We start from the raw sequence: 20707 nt of genomic DNA, 5'->3' as shown, positions 1-20707 counted from the left end.
ATATCATCGTGCTGACTAAATAGCCTGAAAATCAACTCGTCCTAGAGGAGCCACAGGTACTTCCTCGTCGTACCACTTCCGAGCGAGCAAGTCACTACGATGACGAGCAAGCTTCTGAACCCCCAAACCTTCGTGGCTATCACGATGACAAGAGTACCTATCATCCCCCCAAGATTGATGGAAATAGCGACCCACCCTTTCCGGATAAGGGCCCTAGGGTGCCCGGTGGATATCAACTGTCCGTCCCGATTCCTTGTCATTTTATTCGAATTGGTGACATATTGATCCTCAATCAACGGCATTGCCAGGTGATTCGAATATCTGTCAGTCCACAAACAGGCCAGTACTCATACATGGGTGTTGATCTATTCACCCGACAAATTCGCGAGGCGAGATCTTTTGTCGCCAACCCCGAGCCAGATGTGGTCGTTCAGACCATGTTAGGGCCAGTCTTTCGTACATATCGCTTGCTAGACATGGACTTATCTGATGGCACAGGTACGATCAAATGCTTTCCCTCGACCCTTATCATTCTATCATCTTCTTTCCACGAGCTCCAAGACACAAACTAAGCTAGATTTTAGTCGTTGCCATGACTGAAAAGGGTGATGTTAAGCAACACCTTCCGGTGTTAGCCCAGGGATCGCTTATTGCACGCATTGAAGATATTTTCAAAGATGGACGAGGAAGTATCCGTCTCCTAGTTGTTTCCGAAATGGGCACCGGTCGTGAGTTGGTCATTGATTACAAGCGCATTGACAGAGGGATTAGAACGGAAGACAAGTTCTCAGAGAGCCCCACTACCAGTGACTCCGATGAAAATGAGGATGAATCAGATGACACCAAAGTTGATGTTTACGCGTTTTTCGAGGTTGGGGAAGAGTCTGGAGTGCAAATGAATGCAGATAATGAGGAAGCTCAAAGAAACACATTATTCAATCCCGGCAGGTCTTTCCCCGATAACTCAACAGCTTTTGACGTTCATCCAATCGAATTTCAAGGGAGAACCAGATTGAGTTTCAATGTTGTAGCATCGACAACGGACAGCAGTCCGGCTCTATTTCGGTGGATGTATGAAACAAATTTCCCCAACCCTCTTGGAAGATATTCTTTGCTCACCATGCATGTCAGTCACATGAAAAGATCAATGATGCAGTTCAACGAGCTCAAAGTACGTTGGCGTTATTTGAGTGAAAAGCTGCAGTTCAATCCCACGTACTCATGATGTGAGATAGGAGAATGCAATGAGTATACCTGGCTTGCTCTATAATGAGCAAAGAGCACTTGACAAGCTCCTCCAAAGGGTCAAGAATGAATACGATCATAAGCCAAGCCCCGGCACAACCGGTCGATTCATGAAGCCCGGTCATCTGACTGAGACTTTTCCGTCCAAGGAAATTGACACTGGCGTGGTGTCCTGGCTCTGCATTCCATACTTTCGCTTTGATTCACTGTCCAATAACCTGAATATATCCCCGAATTCATATCCTACGCAGTCATTGCTAAAGGACCTATTGCTGAAACCAGAGCGAGAGACGAAGCAAGTCATGAGTCGCATGCAACCAACCGAAACTGGCAAGTGTCTACATGTTGCACAATTGTGGACTATTGAGATGAACAACTGTAGGTTCTCTTAATGGGATCTATTCATACAGTGAGACTGACGTTTTAGCTCTTCTCATCACCTATGGAGATCTAGAATTATCTGATTTCAGTGACTTAGAGTTTCAATATCTACCTACAGGTCAGACTGATCAGCCGCTCAAGATTCGTCCTCGCACAATCTTTGTTTCTTTTGAGAAGAGAGTTATGTGGTCTCTGCCTGTAAAGGACTGCATTACATGGCCAGTATGTCCACATTCCGCCTCTTGCGTTCGATGCTATAGTATTTGTGAAAACAAAGTCTAATGAGACCAGAACTTCCTCTCACACTTTGTTGAACTGAACACTAGTCGGATACTTTTCACGCATGAAGGAAATCCTGTTGAACCTAGTGAGTATGTAAACCTACTCGAAGGGGAGCTTGACATCAGGCTGGTACTTAACATCAGGTATGCAATGAAATGCCTGACCTAACGTGACTTGCAACGATGACTCAAGCAGTTTGTTCTAGTGAGGGATCCGATATTATATTTTCAGAGGTGAAAGGCGGGTTTACCGTATTCGAGTGGGTCGCCGAAGTGAACACAGCACTACAGGATGATGATGGTAGCGATCATGATGATGCAGATCATGGGAAGGGCGTTAGAATAAGGAAGCGTCTAGCAGCAATGGACAAGTTCCTTCAAAGTCAGGAATTTGACTCTCGCTCTTATAGCAGCGCAACATTATCGGATTCCGATGCGGTACGAGGGCTTTTCCCAGAAACCGAGCCCGCCGCCTCCAGGGCGATGCGAACTGCACAGGCAGCCGAATCGCTATACGGCTTTTTCGCCCCTCCGGGGTTTGCAGGTCCTGTCTTGAAGAAATACTGGGGCGCGGTGTACTTTCTCATTCAGGTAGGTTGCTTGCAATGGAATAAACTACTCGAATCTAGATAGCATGGTAAGGCTAATGATGACATCAATAGAATTTGCAATCCGACTCACAGGAAGATACAAGCTCAGTCAAAGGTTTTTGTGACCAGCTGATTGATTTGTCAATGCGGATAAAGCCGATCAAGCTTCTCTTTTCGCGTATTGGTCTGATCAAACCCCCAACTGACAAATCCCCCCACCCGCTGGAGAGAGCTTGGATGCATCTTCTTATGGCATTGATCTACATTAAACGAAAACCGCGTCGGTCTCGTCAACACATGGACACCTGCTTAGGTCTGCTTGACTTGGGGATCACGGGAGTGAAGGATACGTTTCCCAAGCCGGTCCCCCAGAAGCCAAAGGTGATTTTACCTCTGGATGTTGCGACGTTAATCGGTTTCCACCTTCTAGATAAGAAGTCTCCAGGTATGAATATCAGATTGATTCTCGACAAGTACTCCAAGTATCTGAGTGGATTGGTGAGTATCCGGCTATAGCATATTTCTGGGAACCGAAACAAACAAGTTAAAAGAGCAGTGCTAATGGACGGGCAGAAAGAGCGCGTACAACTTGATCAATTGGATATATCTCATAAAGAAGAAATAGCCTTCCTACAGACACAAATCAAGTTCATACAAGAAAGGCTAGCGGACAAACGAGAGGTTTTGGGCGCGTTAGCTGTACCGACAGCCAACACAAAAATCGAAATACAGCGGGAGCCTCAGGAACGGAAGCTTCTAGGGGATCATGCCGCCCATACACTCTCCAAGCCAGGAGAATCTGGGGCAGTGAGTGAAACCGATGATGGATCCAACAGCTACTCCAGTGGTCAACAGACCCCCAACAGCAGTCTTATCAGTCTACGCAGCAGCTTCTCCAAAGACTGCCAGGATCTAATTGATCAAACGGCGGAAGGATTCAGCGAGCTTATGTCCCAGGCCTGTACGCTTGAGGAAATGGTAAGTTGCGAAAGGGCTATTCATCCCAGCTTATGAATTTTATTGTTGAACGCTCACTAACCAAATTGAACAACTTCAGAACGAGAAGAAGATTCAACATGATAAAAGCCGCCAAGACTTCGCAATCTACGCCTTTACAATCGTGACAATCATCTTTCTTCCGTTGAATACAGTCTCGAGTATTTTTGGTATGAACACTAGTGACATTCGCGATATTGAGAGCGGGCAATGGATCTACTGGGCGGTAGCCATTCCATTGACTGTCATTGTTATGGCTTTGACGTTATTCTGGGCTGGTGAGCTTAACATAGTTTACAATCTTGTGAAAAGTTTTCCGCGGCGTAGGAATGTGGAACGGTGAGGGAGACTATCAATATTGCGAAAATGAATATAAAATCTTACATATCTACAACAAGGACTATAAGTTTGTATGTAGTGGCATTGACGAAGTATTGAATATATTCTACACGAAACTCTCCAAGCGAGAGACTACAACAAAAAGCGAAGACAGATAAAAGGAGAGTTACGTAACAACGTATTGGGACCCAAAACTAACTCGAACAGGCAACTCACCTACCATTTTTTACATCTAAGTTGTAATGTAAATTGTAATGTAAGTTGTACGAAGTATGGAGTACAACATACAACATAGTCAACTACAACACAAATTTTTTCTGTGGATGAGCGGGGTGATGACTTGGCGGGTCAATCGCCACATCCATCTAAGGGTGTAGGGAATGATAGGATGCATTTGTATGGTACCGATTCATGAAAAGACGGTGTCTTTTGTGTATGGATTGCCACATATCTTAGGGCTTGGCACGATAAAATGCCGATAGAATTTTCTAAGCCGTTTCCCAAATCCACCGTGGCGTCAAGATGGGGGAAAGTCCCGGGAGGTCTGTGCCTGATTATGGATGTACCTACGTACTACAACTCCGTAGAGTGCCTGACTAGAGAAGTATAATCAAACCATGGTGTATGTGACCCAAATCTCGTATCCACAACATGGGCATGCTGGCCATTATCCAAAGTAGATAGGGCAAAGTGATAATCTATCCTCCTTCCCAACCCGTTTCAACCCAATAGATAAGCTTTAATTAAGTCGAATTAAGTCGAATTAAGTTGCTCTTGGCCTGGGGAAATCGAGAAGATCTTTTATATTGATGCATATTGTACGGAGTACTCCTGACTCCGTAGACAGGCAGGAAATAATGATATTCAGGGGCATGGTGCGGGATGTCAAACAGGTGGCGCAATCTCATAAGCAAAAAAAAAGAACAAGCGCAAATTGAAAACTTTTGGTCCGAGTTCTCGGTGGGTTGTGATTCGATCTAGACCAGGCGCCTATCTCCACAGTAAAACCTAGCGCTGGCGAACAAGTCAGAAACAGCGCAGAATCGAAAAAAACGATGAAAAAAACGATTAAAAAACTTAAATGCGCGGTTCAGGAACTACGCCACCCATGGAAACTCGTTAGCCAGTTCCATTCGGGTTGGTCAAACCAGATCTCTGTTCCTGACCCTAACAATGGTCGCCAATAGGATCAATAGGATTGACCCCATTTTAGTCAGGCACCGACCACATGGATACACATGGTTAACCCAATTTTACGGTTCAATGGGTTCGACGGCCTATCAAACGCCTGCAACACCAAAATCTGACACGCCCAATGCCCTATGCCTACGTACTCCACCCCAATGAATAAAATGGCGCTATACCCTCCTCCTTCTCCTCTTTCTTTCTCTCCTTTGACATCACGATCTTTCGAATCACACTCATTTGGATTCATACCTTGGGGCTGAGCCTCATACCAACACTCTCTTTAACAGTTCTGTAGATCAGACTAAAGTCCTTCTTTCAAAGAACACCCACTGTCCCTCCACACCTTCTTTCAATTTCGGATTCAGCTTTAAGCCAAAATGCGCTTCAACGTTATCGGCCTCTCGGCCCTTCTGGCAATCACTGCCTCCGCGCTCCCTGTCGCCATTCCCGACGTCCACTACGTCGAGGAGACCGTCTGGGAGACTGTCTATGAAACCGTCTACCAGACTGCCACTCCGATCAGTGCCCCCACCAACCTTGTCGAGGCGGTTGCCATTCCTTCCACCACCACCACCACCACCTCCTCTGTCATTTCCTCGACTTGGACTCCCGTCGCCTCGACCACCAGCATCCCGACTCTGAGCATCCCCAGCAGCAGCGTCGCCACCGTCGTGCCAACTCCCACCAGCGTTTCTTCCAGCTCCACCAGCACCATCGTCCCATCCAGCACCACCGTCGTCCCGTCCAGCACCAGCAGCAGCCCCACCGCCACCGGCAGCGGTCTCTCCATCGTCAACAACCTCTCGGAGAACGTCTACCTGTGGGTCGTGACCGAGACCGCCGGCGAAATGCAGACCGTTGCCTCCGGCGCTACCTTCACCAGCAACACCTGGCTCACCAACACCAACGGCGGCGGTATCTCCATCAAGATGTCCACCACCGAGGTCTGCGACGACGTCCTCCAGTTCGAGTACACCCAGTCCGGTGACGTCCTCTTCTGGGATATGTCTTCTATCAACCTGCTCAAGACCTCGACCTTCGTCCAGGCCGGATTCGCTGTCACTATCAGCGATTCCTCCTGCCCCACCGCTACCTGCGCTCCTGGTGATGCCGACTGCTCCGAGTCCTACCAGCAGCCTGATGATGTCAACACCTTGGCTTGCGGTATCGATGCCGCTTACACTCTCACTCTCGGTTAGAGTGTTGCTTAGGTTTTGATTCCAGGTGTTTAGTTGGATATACCTTTTGGTTATTTGGGGGGAGTTTTCATGCTGAACAAATTGCAAAGTACAAATTACAAAGCACAATTCAGATTTCTTTTTAGATACCGTTTATATAGATTTAAAACGAAGATTGGAAAATTCTCGAAATATTCCTGGTACAGAAAATTGAGCATGAAGAGACTACTCGTAGCCTAATTTGATATACCCACATGCCATCACATGCGAAAAGTTACTAGATCTACAACGTTGTATAATAAACGAGGCCTAACGACAACTCATCACAAACCCCTTGGCTCCCAAATGAGGGGCAATCGCCCCCCAATGGACAACGCATGCTACCACGTAGGCAGTATCAGGATCCAATAGTTTGCAAATCAAGGCCACGTCCATTTTATAAAACAAAACAGATGTAGAAATCGGTATTGAGCAGAATATGATTAGGGTAGAATCCCAACTTGGTCCCAAATCCAGACCCCTCTAGGGCTGAATTAGGGCTGATCCGCAATCTAATCTCCGGTCTTCAGTCCAAAGACAACTCAAGCGAGATACATCCTTGGCATGCTTCAGAGCGACTGTATACAAGCAATACAAGCTAGTACACAGGCACCTTGAAAGCAGGAAAAGAGTAAGTCCAGCTGTCAATGGAAGCCTTATCATTAACACACGTGAAGGTGCTGTTACTCTTCCAGACCGGACGAGTAGGCCACTGGCAAAGCATCTGTGTCTCACCCTTATAAGTACCAGACGAAACAGTGGCATTCAAACGAGAAGGCTGAACACCATTCTCCACCCAGTTGATCATAGTCTGCATATTATCCTCCGGGTACGGACCAGGCTGGAGGGAATTTGTACCGCAGTGCGCAGCACCAGGGATGAGGTAGAACTGGTACCACTCGGCGAGTTCTTTAAGACTCTCCTGCGAAGACAAACCCGGGTACATGATCGAGCGGACAGACTGCCAGTAATGCACGGACGACGCAGCGGGGATACTGGGGTCGGATTCACCGTGGTAGTGCAGCAGTTTTCCGCCGGAGGATTGGAACGGGGTTAGATCGGGCAGGGTGGTTTGCAGACTGTCCATGTAGCGGACCATTCCGGTGTTCATCCACTCGACAAGAGTGTCGTAGGTGACGTTGTTGAGGTCGGAGAGGTTGGAGAGATCGAGGAGCTGGATGAACTTGGTCACGTACTCGCCGCCCGTCGAGGGGATGCTGAGTTCCCATTTGCTGGTTTCGTTGTTCCAGGTCGTGTCGCCGTCGCTGAGCTCAGAGCCGATTTGCCAGGATAGGTAGGCGCGCTCACCCTTTGAGTTGTGGAGACCGTCGTAGATGGTTTGCGCGACTTTCACGCCCTCGGCGGTGACTTTGCCGCTCTGTTCGGGTGTGGTGGAGGTGGTGGAGCCGTCGGCGCGCTTGCTGAAGCCGAAGCCTAGGGAGGTGCTGGTTTCTGCTGCGCAGTAGTATTTTTCGCCGATGATAGAGCTTAGGTTGAAGTTCAGCTTGCAGAGGTCGGTGCGGGAGATGACGCCGTCGGTTCGGCCGTCGAGGGGATCGCAGGCGGTGATGGTGGCGTTGACTATCTTGGCCAGCTCGCAGGGAGGGGGGTAGTAGTCGAGGGTCTGCTCGGCCATGGCTGGGAAGACGTGGTGGACTTGTTGTTGGCCGAAACGGAAGGCCGGGGCTCCGGTAATCGCTCCGTCGTACTCCTCTCCGTAGCGCTGGATTTGGCTCATACCCTCGCGACCACCATCAGAGCAGCCTTCGTAGTAGGTGTAGACCTTGGCAGAAGAAGACATGCCGTAGAAGCCCTTGGTAAGAACCTTTCCGATCTTGGTCATTTCACCTAGAGCTTGGTACCCGAACATGTAGGTTGCATCCCAGTTGATGGTTCCGTTACCGTAGAGGACCACGTCGTCGTAGCTGTAGTTGAAGGCATCATAGCCTGCGCTGGTGGCACCACTGACAGCACCGTACTCGAGACCACCGGTTGCATCGCTGGACAGAGAGAAACCACCACCGCCGGCGACATAGAAGCGCTTCTTGAAGTCAGAGGGCTTGGGGAAGGCATACTTGATCACGACGGAGTCCCCCTTACCGGTGTGCTCGTAGGTGACGGTCACATTGCAGTAGGTGTAGGTCTCGGTGCTCCCCATACCAGCGCTGGCATTGTAGACAGCACTGGCAGTCACAGCGGAGGGGATCATGCTGATACCCAGCAGAGTGCCATTGGAGGGTAGGGCAGACCGCACATTCGAGACGGTACAGACATCAGCAAGCGAAGCAGCGCTTGCCGATGCTGCCAGGGCTGCAACAGATGCGCCCCAGGAGAGACGCATGTTGAAGTATAATAGATAAATATAAAATGGAATGAATGAGTGTCAAGAAGAAAATACAACGAGTGTGAAGAGCTGGAGGATTCGAAGGAACGCTAGAGGTAAGGCTATACTTATAGTATCTTTAGGACTCTATATGAAAACAGTTGGTCTCCAGTTTCTGGCAACTAAAGTGCAGATCATGCGTTAACCCGCTGCGTTGCCTGCAATCAAACCATGAAACCACACCTCAAATTGGGGCTCATACTCTGTGGCGTGGATACTTAGTCGTCGTCATCCAACACTCATCGCAAGGCACAGTTCAGAACGTGAAGGGAAACGGGTCAGTCTCCATAGCCTAACGTGTATCTAGTTAGATTCTGCCTTCCAAATTAAGGGCTACGGAGTAAATCCTTTCTTCAGAGAGGATGGTTGACCAATAATGGGCAAGGAGGTTCGTAGCCTATTTCAAGTTTGATATGGCCGGGTAAGATTTATTCCCTTACACTTAAGATCTAACCCTAAAACCTATCTATGGCCTGGCGATCGCGTCATTCCTAGATACGTACGCGTGGCAGGGCTAACACCTTGGGATCGAAGAAGTGTCAGCCTCACGGTCTACGGTGGAACTTCGGCCTTATCGGGTCTAATGTCCAGATAAGGTAGGCCCTATCGGGTCTAATATCCACATGGGGTAGCTATAATTGGCTTGCTAGATATGAATATTCGATCGAGAAAGGCTAGACTACAAGATTGTCCGCTTCAATTCTTTTCCACTAGTCGCTTGGCTATGGTCTTATTCGGAAACATTGACCTCCAGCTCATTTTATTTGGTGGCCCTTGAACAATGCACGAGGTTGAATATCTGCTCATCCTCCTCCCGCCGGTCAATCGTCGGGGCAGTCCAGCACTCACCGAATACTCCGTCGGAACAAGATACATGACCCACATTTATAACAATGCTGCTATCTAAGTAAAGGGGGTAGAGGGTTCGTAGTGAGTGACCCGCCATGAAACAACACCCGAGTCACCAAACGTTATCAGATCAAGAATTCTTAAACACTATAGCTCCATAAATGAAACTAGTTAGATTAATTGATTTACATAATAGTCGGGGTAGCCGAAACTAGTTATAGCTCTTCCAGACTTGAAGGAAGAATACCAGAAGAACAAACTGGCATTTCCAACCCTTTATGCAAGAATACCATAAACTATTATTTCAATCAACCTTAACCACCATCTTGCCATGTGCCTCATTGTCCTCCATCAAACGGTGAGCTTGCTAGATTTCCTTAAAGCGAAAGAATTTCCAAGGATCTGCATTAAATTGTTTTCGCGCCACGTTAGTCACGATTTCCCGAAGAGGAACATCCGACAAAGGAAACTCAGGGGGTCCGAAAAACAAAGTTCCCAAAGAAGCTAAAGTGGACACCACTCGCCATCTGTGAAAGAGGATTGAAATCCGGAATGGGCACAAGTCCGCCCAAGAACCCAGCCAGACAGGTCCAGACCTGTCCTCCTCTGCGCGCCATTTTGAGTGAGTCAACAACGGTGCTATTACCACCAAGTTCTAGAATAGGGTCAAACTTATCAGAAATACGTTCGGAGATGTCTGGTCCTTCTATCAATGCCTTCTTAACACGAAGAGCCTCGAGTTGGGACATACGGCTCTCCGTTCTGGTTGTTGCGGTAACATGGACTCCAGCCTGGACTACCAGGTCAATCGCTGCTCTCCCCAAAGAAAAGGTCCCACCGCGAATCAGAAGCCGTTGACCAGCCACTATCTCTAGGCTCCGAAATAGATATGTCCACGAGCATACCGTTCCGGGATGGCTGCAAGCTAGTCCCAACGTAGTTCTGCAGCTGGCCCAAGTGCAACGACATTTGAGACTTTGACTCAGGTGTATTCAGCGTAGCTACTGTCAATAGTACCTCCAAGCTCGCCAATGAGACTTGCGACAGGTGTTCCTTCTTTAAATTCTCATCCTGGATAACTGGATACTGCTCCCACACACTCGATGTCGCTGATTGGCATCCATTCGGCCCATTCTCTATTTTGTATGTGCATTTCCGCATGGTTGATGCCAAATGCTTTGGTTTGTATTACGACATCACCATGCTTTAGCTCTAGGATGGCCACATCTTTAATAACTAGGGACTATGGACTCGGGCCCGCCTAATATTTTGAGGACAATTGCTTTCATGGTGGATCTCAAAGCTGAAGAGTTGGTATTGTGCAGCAGATCAGAGTTCATTGTAGATATTAGACCATCGGTGTGACGTTATACCTACATGTGATTTTGCTCTGTTTGTCCGGTTGGATATCAACAGCCATATTCCACTAAACCTCATCTTCGTCCAAGTCTCGTATTTCTGTGCTTCTGTGGTTAAAAATAAGCACAATCCCCCTCCATAGGTGCTGCTAGGAGTTCAACCTGTGAAACTATCAGTCATACCCATACCACCCTCCTCACATCAAAGTCCCACTTTTTAGTCTTCCAAGGAAGCACATATCCCCGCTGGTTACTCACAACCCTAATCCCCCTCTCCTTAAATTCAATCGTAAAATGTGTATGCCCAAGCCCCCAAACATTGACTCCATCCCAAAACCGCGATAAAAGATCCAAACGCACAACTCCACAAATTCTTAAGCGTGCTGTGGACCCGAAGTGCGCTGCAGGGATGGTGCATGATGCGTCACTACCAGGATAGACCGCTTTTCTTGCGAAGTCTTCCGAAGAGTTTGGATCTCACCTCTTAACCAGGCTAAGTCGGACTCGTGAACTTTATTATGCTGCTCAACAGACCACCCTCTAATCTTTTGGAAATCGGAGATTTTGTAATGGACTATATCTGTTGATTCCGGCGGGATTGGAGGCCAGAGTGTGCAACCTATGATTATCACGCGGGAAAACGGGATCTCGTATCTTCGTTGATGGAGTAATATTAGTGGGTCATCCATGCAAGGTTCGTTTCCGAGTTGTTTGGCTTTTTCGAGGCCTAAATTTAATGTTGTCTCGTAGAATTCGTGGATTCCAAGACCCAAGAACACGACCTCAAATTTAGATGTTTGGTTTCGTAGGAAGTCACGGTAGTTGTCGTAATCTTCTAGGCGGCCGATGTCGCTTACTAGAATATGGTATTTAGAGCAAACGGGGATTTCAAAGGAATTATGTTGATTGATTTCGTTAATCAGTAGAATCTAGAATAAACTAGAAAGGGGTCTTTTGAAAAGGGATCGGGTTGTGTGTAGTGCCATGTTGATCATTTTTGAATTCTAGCAATCATAAGTGAAGTAGATACTAGAATCTGTGGCTTTCGAGAGACCAGGAACAAAGCTTAGACTGATCATGTGATACTCAAGGCCATAGTATTTAAGAAATTGGATCAGTCATATTCTCAGCCCCATCTACGCCATATAAGCACCACCGGAGACCTGCCAAGTCTGCCCAGTCAGCCACTGCGATTCAGGACTAGCAATCAAAGACGCAACCCCAGCAACATCCTCAACTTCCCCAGGCCGGCCCAGCGGAGACCACTTGCTCAAAGCCTCATCGATCTGCTGAGGACTCATCTTGTCACCACCGGGGATATACTTCGCCGACATCTCGGTATACATATCAGTCTTGACACCGCCAGCAGCAATGCAGTTAACAGTGATGTTTCGCGGACCAAAATCCATCGCAAGACACTTGGTCATTCCCTGTACAGCGGCTTTGGAAGCAGCATAGACGGCATGACGAGGGACGCCCTAAATCACATCGGAAGTTGTCAGCTCCATCCGCAATCCAAGAATCCAAGAATCCACCAAGACCCCTAGAGCCCATGTCCATATCCATATCCATATCCTCTCACCTTAACAGCCGAAATCGACGAAGTCAACATAACCCGCCCATAATCCTCCATGAAACGATAAGCCTGCTGAGCGACGAAATATTGTCCCTTGACATTAACCGCAAAGATGGCATCGATATCGCTACCCTTAACCTCAGACAGATCCCCGAAATGCTCGATGCCCGAGTTACTGACAGCGATATCGAGACGGCCGAATTCGCGGTGCACAGTCTCGAACATGGTTTTTACTTCTTCTTCCTGTGAGACATCGGCTTTGATGGCGAGGGCGCGTACGCCTAGGGCTCGGATCTGCTGGACGACGGACTCGGCTGCCGTGGCGTTGGAGACGTAGTTTATGGCTATGTCTGCTCCACGTTGGGCGAATTTGAGGGCTATTGCGGCGCCGATGCCGCGGCTGGAGCCTGTGACTGGTGTTTTTTGTAAGTATTTTTGGTTGGCTTGGAGTGGTGGTGGACTTTACTTATTGCAACTTTGCCGGCTAGGTCTTGGTTTGTAGACATGGTTGCGAAGTGAGGACTAGGTGAGAAAGTGTCTCTGCATATCAACAGGGATTGCAGTCTCTTATACCTTGCCTTGTTCTACGATCTCAAAGATCGGTGAGCATCTGCATGCATCTTGGGGGGGCCATGCATACGGACCGAACTTCGATGGTTCAAAATAGATGTCCAAATTATAAAAGACTGGGAATAGATAGCATTACAAAGTACATGGGTCAAATCGATTCGAATTGTTCCTAGCTTGTAGGTACATACTCATCAAATACAGGGGTGGTCTTGCACAAAACGAATCTTGTCGCAGTCAAGACAACGTACCCAGGGAAATCAATCGCTTGGAACAATACAGCGCCATCCTCCGGAATTCCATCCCCGATTTCGAAAACAAAACATGCACGGGAAAAAAAACGCCTTTCCTAGATAGCACAGAAGTGGAAGAAGAAAGTATTTTCGGATTACACATGACAAGAAGAATGCACGAGCAACATGAAAAGAAGTCGCAGGCGCAATATGAAGCGTGGGGTACTTTAATTAGGTTGCCAGACCCCACAATGTTAAACAATTCACTCTCCCATGCCGTAATCAGCACCGTTTGAAGTGCTGGGGCTATCCCGGTTGGGATTGTTGAAGGTGAGCTTCAGCTTCGGCTGACCTGGCGTGCCAGCAGTAAGCGGAGTGTCGGCACCTGATGCAAACTCTGTCGAGCCATCACCGCCGTAATACTGATCTTCAAAGTTGGCAAGCTCAGGATGGTCCTCGGTCAGTCGTCGCAATTCCACCAAGCACTTGGTCTGTGGTATCATTAGTATGAGAAGGGAATTAATAATCAATAATCAATAAGAATCAAACTAACCTCGATATCATTGGCATCCTGGAATAGCACACTGCCATCCTCGTTGTAAGTGCGAGCATTCTGGCAAAGCAAGTGGATGTCGTTGCGGAATTCCCTCAAGCTCTGGTAATCGGCCCGTTTGACCTTCTTCTGAATCGCATCCATAGCAATGGGATTTTGAATGATCATGTAGTAGTCGGGATAATAAGAACGTGGTGGGGGCTTCATGAATGGTTCGATGATTGAACGGACCATGGGGCCCTCTTCACTATCAGAGCCCTCCGGTTGCACCTCGGCCTCCATGTCCATCAACGACTGGATCACGGTGTCAAGAATGCGAGTCAAGTTGGCACGGTCAGTGGGGTTGAGAGTATCCGGAACCTTAGGCTGGCGGCCTCTCTTCCGCTTAGGTTGTGGGGTTTCTTCCACAACTTCCTCGGCCTTGCGCTTGGGGGGAGGGCCACGACGGCGCTTCTGCTTTTGAGGAGTCTCATCATCATCAATAATCGATGGCTCAGGCTCGGGTGAAGAGTCCTCCCCGTCACGTCCAGTCTTATTGGACTTGCGACGCTCAACGCGAGCTTCCTTGCGTGCGATCGCTTCTTCGATAGTGTCGTCATCGGCATCCACTGCCATCAACCACTGCTCTTCGGTGAGACCATCATCGTACTTGGTCACCTTACGCTCACGAGCACCACGGCCAGTGACCTCAATCTCGACTTCTTCGGTGACAGGGTTATCCTCCTGCATATAAATTTCGGGCAATTCTTGTTCGGACATCAGTCGAGGATAGCGGTGGCCAGGACCATACTGGTCGTTGGCGATTCGCTGCCTGTCCATCTCCTGGAAGATGGGAATTTCTTCTTCGGATCGTGCCATAATTTCATTGAGTTCGTCATCATCCATTTCGTCGTGATCGCCGATCTGTTCCGCGGCCTCTGCTGTGTCCAGGAGAGTTCGGAGAAGTGCATCTCGCTCTTCATTAGTGGACTTGTTATCGAACTTTCCGGCCTGGATAACCTTGCCATCCATGTCCAACTTGAACTGTGCACGCTCGAGAATTTTCTCTTCGACCGAGTTGGAGCTGATAAGCCGCAAAATGCGGACCTCGTTCTTCTGACCAATACGATGGGCACGATCCTGGGCTTGCAAATCCTGGTGAGGATTCCAATCGGAATCATAGATAATAACGGTGTCTGCAGTCTGCAGGTTGAGACCGAGACCACCTGCACGGGTGGAAAGCAAAAAGCAGAAGTATTCGGACCCAGGAGCGTTGAATTGCTTTAAGAGGTCCGATCGGTCGTCAGACTTAGTAGATCCATCCAGACGGAGGTACTTCATCCCGCGAAGGCGAAGGAAATCCTCCATGATGTTCATGATCTGAGTCATCTGGAAGAACATCAAGACTCTGTGGCCTGTAGCACGGAACTTGGGAAGAACACGATCGAGCAGCTCAAACTTTCCGGCCGTACGCCAAAGGAGGTCGTTGGACATGCGAGTGGGGTTCATCTGGTCTTCAACGGGTTCAAAGACGAAAGGATGATTGCAAAGCTTTCGCAACTGCATAAGCATATTGCTAAGACCACGCATTCCAGTCTTGCCGCCCTTGCCATCAGTAACAGCCATCTTATTGTGGGTAACAAGTTGCTTGTACAACTTGGCCTGCAAAGCAGAGAATCGACACTTGATGACACGCTCCTGCTTGTCAGGCAAATCTTTCTCGACATCCTTCTTCAAACGTCTGAGAAGGAATGGCCGAAGAACCTTGTGGAGACGACGAATAACGAGAAGTTGCTCTTCTTCGCTCAGATCCATGCGATCCTGGCCACCAGTATTTGCGAAAGGTGTGTTGAACCATTCGTCAAACGACTTGACAGACTTGAAAATGTTGGGAAGGACGAAATTCAGAAGGGCCCATAGTTCGGGCAAGTTGTTTTGCAGGGGAGTACCGGTCAAAATGATACGGTATCGACTGGTGTAGTAGGTTGAGAGAGTGCTGCTGAGCTTGGACTGGGTGTTCTTCATGCGGTGACCTTCATCGACAATCATGTGTGTCCACTTGATCTTGCTGAGAACCGGACGATCTTTGATGATGTACTCGTAGGTGGTGAGAAGAACCTGGAAGTTGCCCCAGCGGATCTGCTGCTGTTGCTGCTTTCGTGCATTAGGCGGGCCCTTGTAGACTACCTTGCTCACGCTGGGCGCCCACTTATCAAACTCGTTGTTCCAATTAGTGAGTGTTGACAGTGGAACAATGACCAAGAACGGCCCGTTGTTCTTCTTCTTTTCAATGATGTGGGTAATCAAACTGATGGTCTGGATCGTCTTTCCAAGACCCATCTCGTCAGCCAAAATACCGTTCAGGTTATTGTTGTACAGTGAAATCATCCATTGCAAGCCCTTAATCTGATACTCCTTGAGAGTACCTCCCACAAGCATGTCAGGCTGCGTGGTGACTTCTTCGTTGATGCGATGGGCGACAGCGTAGTAGTCGACCTTCTTCTTTCCGGTGGCGGTGTTATTGTCTTCCTCGTTTTCGCTATCAGCGATCTCTTGGTCAGACTCGTCGTCGTAATCATGCGCCTCGCCGTAACGATTCGCCAGGTTGCGCTGTTGTTCCTTGACGGATGCGGCGAGCTGCTTGAGGAAATTGTCGGTCTGCTTGAGCAGATGAGAGATACGTGAATCCTTGGCCTGTCCCAAAAGTTTCAGGTAAGTTTCCTCGTCGTTGGCCTTCAAAGCCTGCAGACGTTGCTTGGCGGTTCGCTCCACGCGCCTTTGCTCTTCGCGTTCCATGTGTTGGTGGTGTGAGATCATCATACGACCCAGCTTCTGCGAGCGCGTACGTTGCTGGACAGAAGCATTGGCGAGATCGGCGCTGTGGTTGAGGATGGCCTGCAGCTGATCGTACTGCTTCTTCTTCTCTCGGGATTCGCGAGCATCACGTTGTTGCTTCTCAAGCTTCTCAGTGATACGAGCCTCGCGCAGTGACTGCTTTTTCATGCGGCGGTGACTCGAGCGGTTGGCTGTCATTCCGAGGTTACTGTAGTGGAACATCTCGCTCTGGAGCTGCTTGCGATACTGACGCTGTTTGGGCAAAAGATTGAGCGATTTATACTCAATCAGGGCCTTCAGCTTGAGGGAGTCATCGTATGTTGGTGCGTCACTTTTGCTTGTATCCCATACACCGAGGTTGGCAGGAAGTTGGGCAAGCTCTGCTTTGCGGGCGGTGATTTTATTATATAGTATGATCTCACGATCCTCGCGCATCTGCTCCAAGTCGATGCCAGGTGGCAAGAGAGCGGGGATGCGCACACGATTCGCGCGGTTGGCGTGATCAGTGTAGCTGATAGTCTTGGACAACGAGTCGTATGGAGACTGGAAGTTGTCATACCACTCCCTGGTCATGACTTCGGCATCTGAGCTTTCTGGAGGCTGGCTACCAACGCTATCATTGGCAGCTTCAATGACCTTTTCGGCTGCGGCAACATTGTCCGTGGGAGTAGGTGGTTGAGATTTCTTCTGGTTTTGGAAAAGCTGTTCTTGGACGCGCAGGGGAATGGCGAGGTTCTTGGATAGCATCTTGAAAGCCAAGATTTGGTTTCGAAGAGTAGCCAGTTGCTCTGGTGAAAAGCTACCGCTGCCAACTGTCGCGTTCTTCTGGTTCAGAGCAACTGCCGATGCATTGGTAGCAATAGGTGCAGCGGTCGAGGAAGCCGAGGGTGTGCGACCTGTGAGAACATAGGTCAGCCCTGTAGAAGACCTTGGGTTTTGAGGGGACCAAGAGAATCAATGACAAAGCTTACCATGAGAGCCATTGACAGCTTCAGCAGTAGCGCCGTTCAGCTGTTGCTGTTGGCGCTGCTGCTGAGCCTGCTGCTGAGCCATGCGCTGTTGTTTTTGGAAGTTCTGCTGCCGTTGAATGGCAGCAAGTAGGTTGTGGGCCTTGAGGAACTCCGGGTCATCAGGACGAACACCTTGTTCTTGCATTTGCTTGTATTTCTGCGACAATGTTAGAGACGACAGCAAGGGTGGCGAGAAAGGCATAGGAAGGCGCGTGAAGGGACTGAAGAATTGATATACGGTGAGGCGTGTTGGCGTAATGCGACAAACTTACCTGGAGTATCTCTTGGACATTTTGCTGCGTGAGGTTAGCCGGCAAGCTCACGTTGCCAGGCGCCATGTTTGGCGCTGGGTGTAAGGAAGCCATTGTGACGCGTGTATTTTTTTAATTCATGAGCAAGCGAGCTAGGTTGGGGTGGCCAATGTCAAGGTTGATGCGGAGTTGTGGAAAGTCACGGTCTCCACCTGGTTTCAATTGCCAAGTCGCGCAGGCAAGAGAAGGGGCGATCGCGGTCGAAATAAATAGGCAGCGACAATGTGGGGTGAGCCTAATTATTGTGAATGCGATCAGTGAGCGACTGTACGGGATGCTTGGCGATGGAAAGCGTGATGTTTGGGGCCGTGGTCGGAGCTTCCGATGCGATATGGGGGGAGCGGGTACTTTCAGGGACAAGGGAGTCAAAGAAAGCGAGTAAAGAGGCGAGTTCCCAGGGTAAGGCAAGGTGGGAAGGGAACTCAAAAGTTGAAGGCGCGTTGGGATGGCGCGTTCAAAAAGTGGATGGATGAAAATGGAGATGGGGAGGGAACGGAGTTGCGCGACAGGCTCGGGGAAATCTGGGTGCTCAGAGCAAAGGACTGACAACAGCCTGGCAAGGAGTTTTTTGCAAAGGATGTTAGTCAGCAGGCACGTGAGTGGCCCGTGCTGTATTGTGGCCTGGGGCAGCGCAGTTCTGGTACCGTGCCGGTTTGGGGATAAGGCTACTATCACAGATGGAGTGGTGAGAGAAGAGTGATTGGTTTGAGAGGGTTTATAACCTAGGTTGGATTGGTCTATTCATATTCATTGAATCTATTGAATTGTCTTCCTTGCAATAACAATCAAAATGACAATACATTGTAAAGTTAGACAAACCCGGGTCCACCCTTGCTGTTTAACGGGTATCTACACGACCGAAGAACGTACCTAATTACTCAGCATACTTTGTGCAAGACACGAATAGAGACTTGAATGGATTTACCTATTCCCTAGGAGACATACGTATCCATGTTTTTCATCATCCTAATAACTCTGCATTGAGACTAATAGTAGCCGGGGAATCCTCCAGACCTCCATGGGAATCAACCAACATGGGAAAAGCAAAGCGAAGCAGAAAGAACAATTAAAGGACGGAACAATCCCATGTAAGACTAAAGGGATTAGTGACGGAATGATAAGAATAGATATCACCGCCACGACCGATCATAAGCTCCCAAACTCCAAAACCCCATGCTCAAGATCAAGAACCGACGTAAGATGCACTTTCAGAGCTCTCTCTTACACATTTGGTGCCGCGAGAAGGGACCGCTTGATGGGTGGGGGTGGAGGGGGCTTCTTCGCACGAGATGGTGGAGGTGGAGGCGGAGCCTTCTTCTGTCCGAGAGTGTTCAAGTTGGTTGCGCTAGGTCTCCGGGATGGCACGCTGCCCTGAGATGTTGCTGGGGATATATCCCTGCCCCCGCTGAACATCCGCTCGGGGCTAGAACGGCCATATGAGCTGACCTCTTCGGAGTCGGCGTAAGGATCAGCAGAGATTCGACCACTTCCAATTTGAATGCTGCTTCGGCGTCCAAAGCCGCTCAGATTCTCGCTAGTAGTTCGCTGCTGGATCCACTGCGATGCGGCTGGCACTTGTTCTTGCCGCAGTTGAGCCGGGCCTTCGAAGGTGGGGACTCTGTTGAGAACGGGACGTGAAACCCCACTGGTATTTCCGTAGGTCTCTCGCGGGGGGGACTCGGAGTATGGCGTAATGGATCTGTTTGATCGGATGGGAGGGCGAGTCTCCGTGGCATTCATTGTCTCTTCCTGCAATGGCTCATACCGTTCCAGGAACGAGTGGGCAGTGTTGGCGCGAGGACGGGTTGGACGACGGGGAGGAGCCTGTACTTGGCTGTAACTATTTCAGTGTTAGTGTCTCACACAAGACGCAGCAACCAACATCAATGCTTACCCAGCCCATTCATTCTTGAGCTGCAGAAGGGCCTCGCGGGACCGTTCATGGTATTCAAGCTGGGCGTCCAAAAATGCCCCCATGTCCATAACATTGTCGGTTTCGGCTTCTTTGATGTCCTGCATGCGACGCAGCACGTCGTCGCTAGCTTCTTCATACTTCACTTTTTGTGAGCGTAGTTCTTCCTCCACGCGGAAGTCCTCCTTCTTGGCCTTCTCCATCTTGGAGAGAGAAGTGTCGTATGCCAGCCGTCGGCTGTCGAGCTTCTTGCGAGCATGCTATGAGGTAGGTTAATATGGGACCTTCAACCTCCAATTAATCGCGAGAGTCAAAAGACATACCTGCAAGTCTTTCATCTGAGTCAGGGATCTCTCGAGGGACTCAAGCCAGCTTGAAGTCGCCTGCGCAATGTAACTTTCTTGGATGCGCGCAATGCGCTCCTCGGTGCGCCCAAACGCTGATCGAATTGTTAGCAATGCGATTCCTCCTGCGCACCCCCGATACCGTCCTCGGAACTTACTGATCAGACACTGTCCGTATTCTGAGTTCCCATCAAAGTCTTCGCCGTGGGCCACCATGCTGCCTCCCAAATGAGCAATCGGGAGGGTCTTCTCTTTGTCCTCTCCATCATTGCGCTTCGAGATAGCCTTGACATAAGAGGTCATGGATTTATGAATGCGGTCAACGCCTAGAGAGAGAGTTTGGATCAGTATTAAATAAACAGCAGGTGCGGAGGGTGGTCAAATCCTACCTTCATGTCGCACGCCCATCTCCGTCTCCATTGCCTTGAAATCATCAGAAAGACAGGTCTTGGCCTCTCCGCCCATACGTTCTCCGGCCCATTGCTTGAATCTGCCGATTCTCTTATTCACGTGCATATTGTGTGGTTGGGATGCTAATGGTATGTGGAAGAATAATCGAA

The 20707-nt window shown here is 49.1% G+C and overlaps 7 protein-coding genes across 7 annotated transcripts; 3 read left to right on the top strand and 4 right to left on the bottom strand.

Moving 5' to 3' along the window:
• Nucleotides 1-353: 353 nt before the first annotated feature.
• PEX2_002480 (Nucleic acid-binding, OB-fold) lies at nt 354-3836 on the top strand (the record flags this gene model as incomplete). Its single annotated transcript, XM_016737526.1, has 9 exons — nt 354-498; nt 585-1171; nt 1236-1623; nt 1673-1848; nt 1918-2051; nt 2114-2498; nt 2570-2995; nt 3071-3475; nt 3555-3836. The coding sequence occupies 9 exons, from the start codon at nt 354-356 to the stop codon at nt 3834-3836; spliced, it is 2928 nt and encodes a 975-aa protein (XP_016598962.1).
• A 1561-nt stretch (nt 3837-5397) lies between these two features.
• On the top strand, nt 5398-6219 carry PEX2_002470 (uncharacterized protein; the record flags this gene model as incomplete). Its single annotated transcript, XM_016737525.1, has 1 exon — nt 5398-6219. One exon carries the CDS (start codon nt 5398-5400, stop codon nt 6217-6219), a length of 822 nt encoding a protein of 273 aa, XP_016598961.1.
• A 616-nt stretch (nt 6220-6835) lies between these two features.
• PEX2_002460 (putative tannase) lies at nt 6836-8578 on the bottom strand (the record flags this gene model as incomplete). The annotated part of the gene is made up of 1 exon (XM_016737524.1): nt 6836-8578. One exon carries the CDS (start codon nt 8576-8578, stop codon nt 6836-6838), a length of 1743 nt encoding a protein of 580 aa, XP_016598960.1.
• Nucleotides 8579-11963: 3385 nt separating this feature from the next.
• Nucleotides 11964-12909, bottom strand: PEX2_002450 (Short-chain dehydrogenase/reductase SDR; the record flags this gene model as incomplete). Its single annotated transcript, XM_016737523.1, has 3 exons — nt 11964-12305; nt 12410-12810; nt 12870-12909. 3 exons carry the CDS (start codon nt 12907-12909, stop codon nt 11964-11966), a joined length of 783 nt encoding a protein of 260 aa, XP_016598959.1.
• A 557-nt stretch (nt 12910-13466) lies between these two features.
• PEX2_002440 (putative RSC complex subunit (Sth1)) lies at nt 13467-17918 on the bottom strand (the record flags this gene model as incomplete). Its single annotated transcript, XM_016737522.1, has 4 exons — nt 13467-13694; nt 13757-17466; nt 17542-17737; nt 17853-17918. 4 exons carry the CDS (start codon nt 17916-17918, stop codon nt 13467-13469), a joined length of 4200 nt encoding a protein of 1399 aa, XP_016598958.1.
• Nucleotides 17919-18012: 94 nt separating this feature from the next.
• On the top strand, nt 18013-18273 carry PEX2_002430 (uncharacterized protein; the record flags this gene model as incomplete). The annotated part of the gene is made up of 1 exon (XM_016737521.1): nt 18013-18273. The coding sequence occupies one exon, from the start codon at nt 18013-18015 to the stop codon at nt 18271-18273; it is 261 nt and encodes an 86-aa protein (XP_016598957.1).
• Nucleotides 18274-19112: 839 nt separating this feature from the next.
• PEX2_002420 (uncharacterized protein) lies at nt 19113-20663 on the bottom strand (the record flags this gene model as incomplete). Its single annotated transcript, XM_016737520.1, has 5 exons — nt 19113-19731; nt 19786-20063; nt 20127-20242; nt 20306-20473; nt 20537-20663. 5 exons carry the CDS (start codon nt 20661-20663, stop codon nt 19113-19115), a joined length of 1308 nt encoding a protein of 435 aa, XP_016598956.1.
• Between the last annotated feature and the right edge of the window lie 44 nt (nt 20664-20707).

The sequence above is a fragment of the Penicillium expansum genome (assembly GCF_000769745.1).
Source record: "Penicillium expansum strain MD-8 chromosome Unknown contig7, whole genome shotgun sequence".
Lineage (NCBI taxonomy): Eukaryota > Fungi > Ascomycota > Eurotiomycetes > Eurotiales > Aspergillaceae > Penicillium > Penicillium expansum.
Note: the sequence above shows the minus strand (reverse complement) of the source record. Positions and strands in the feature narration are given on the sequence as shown.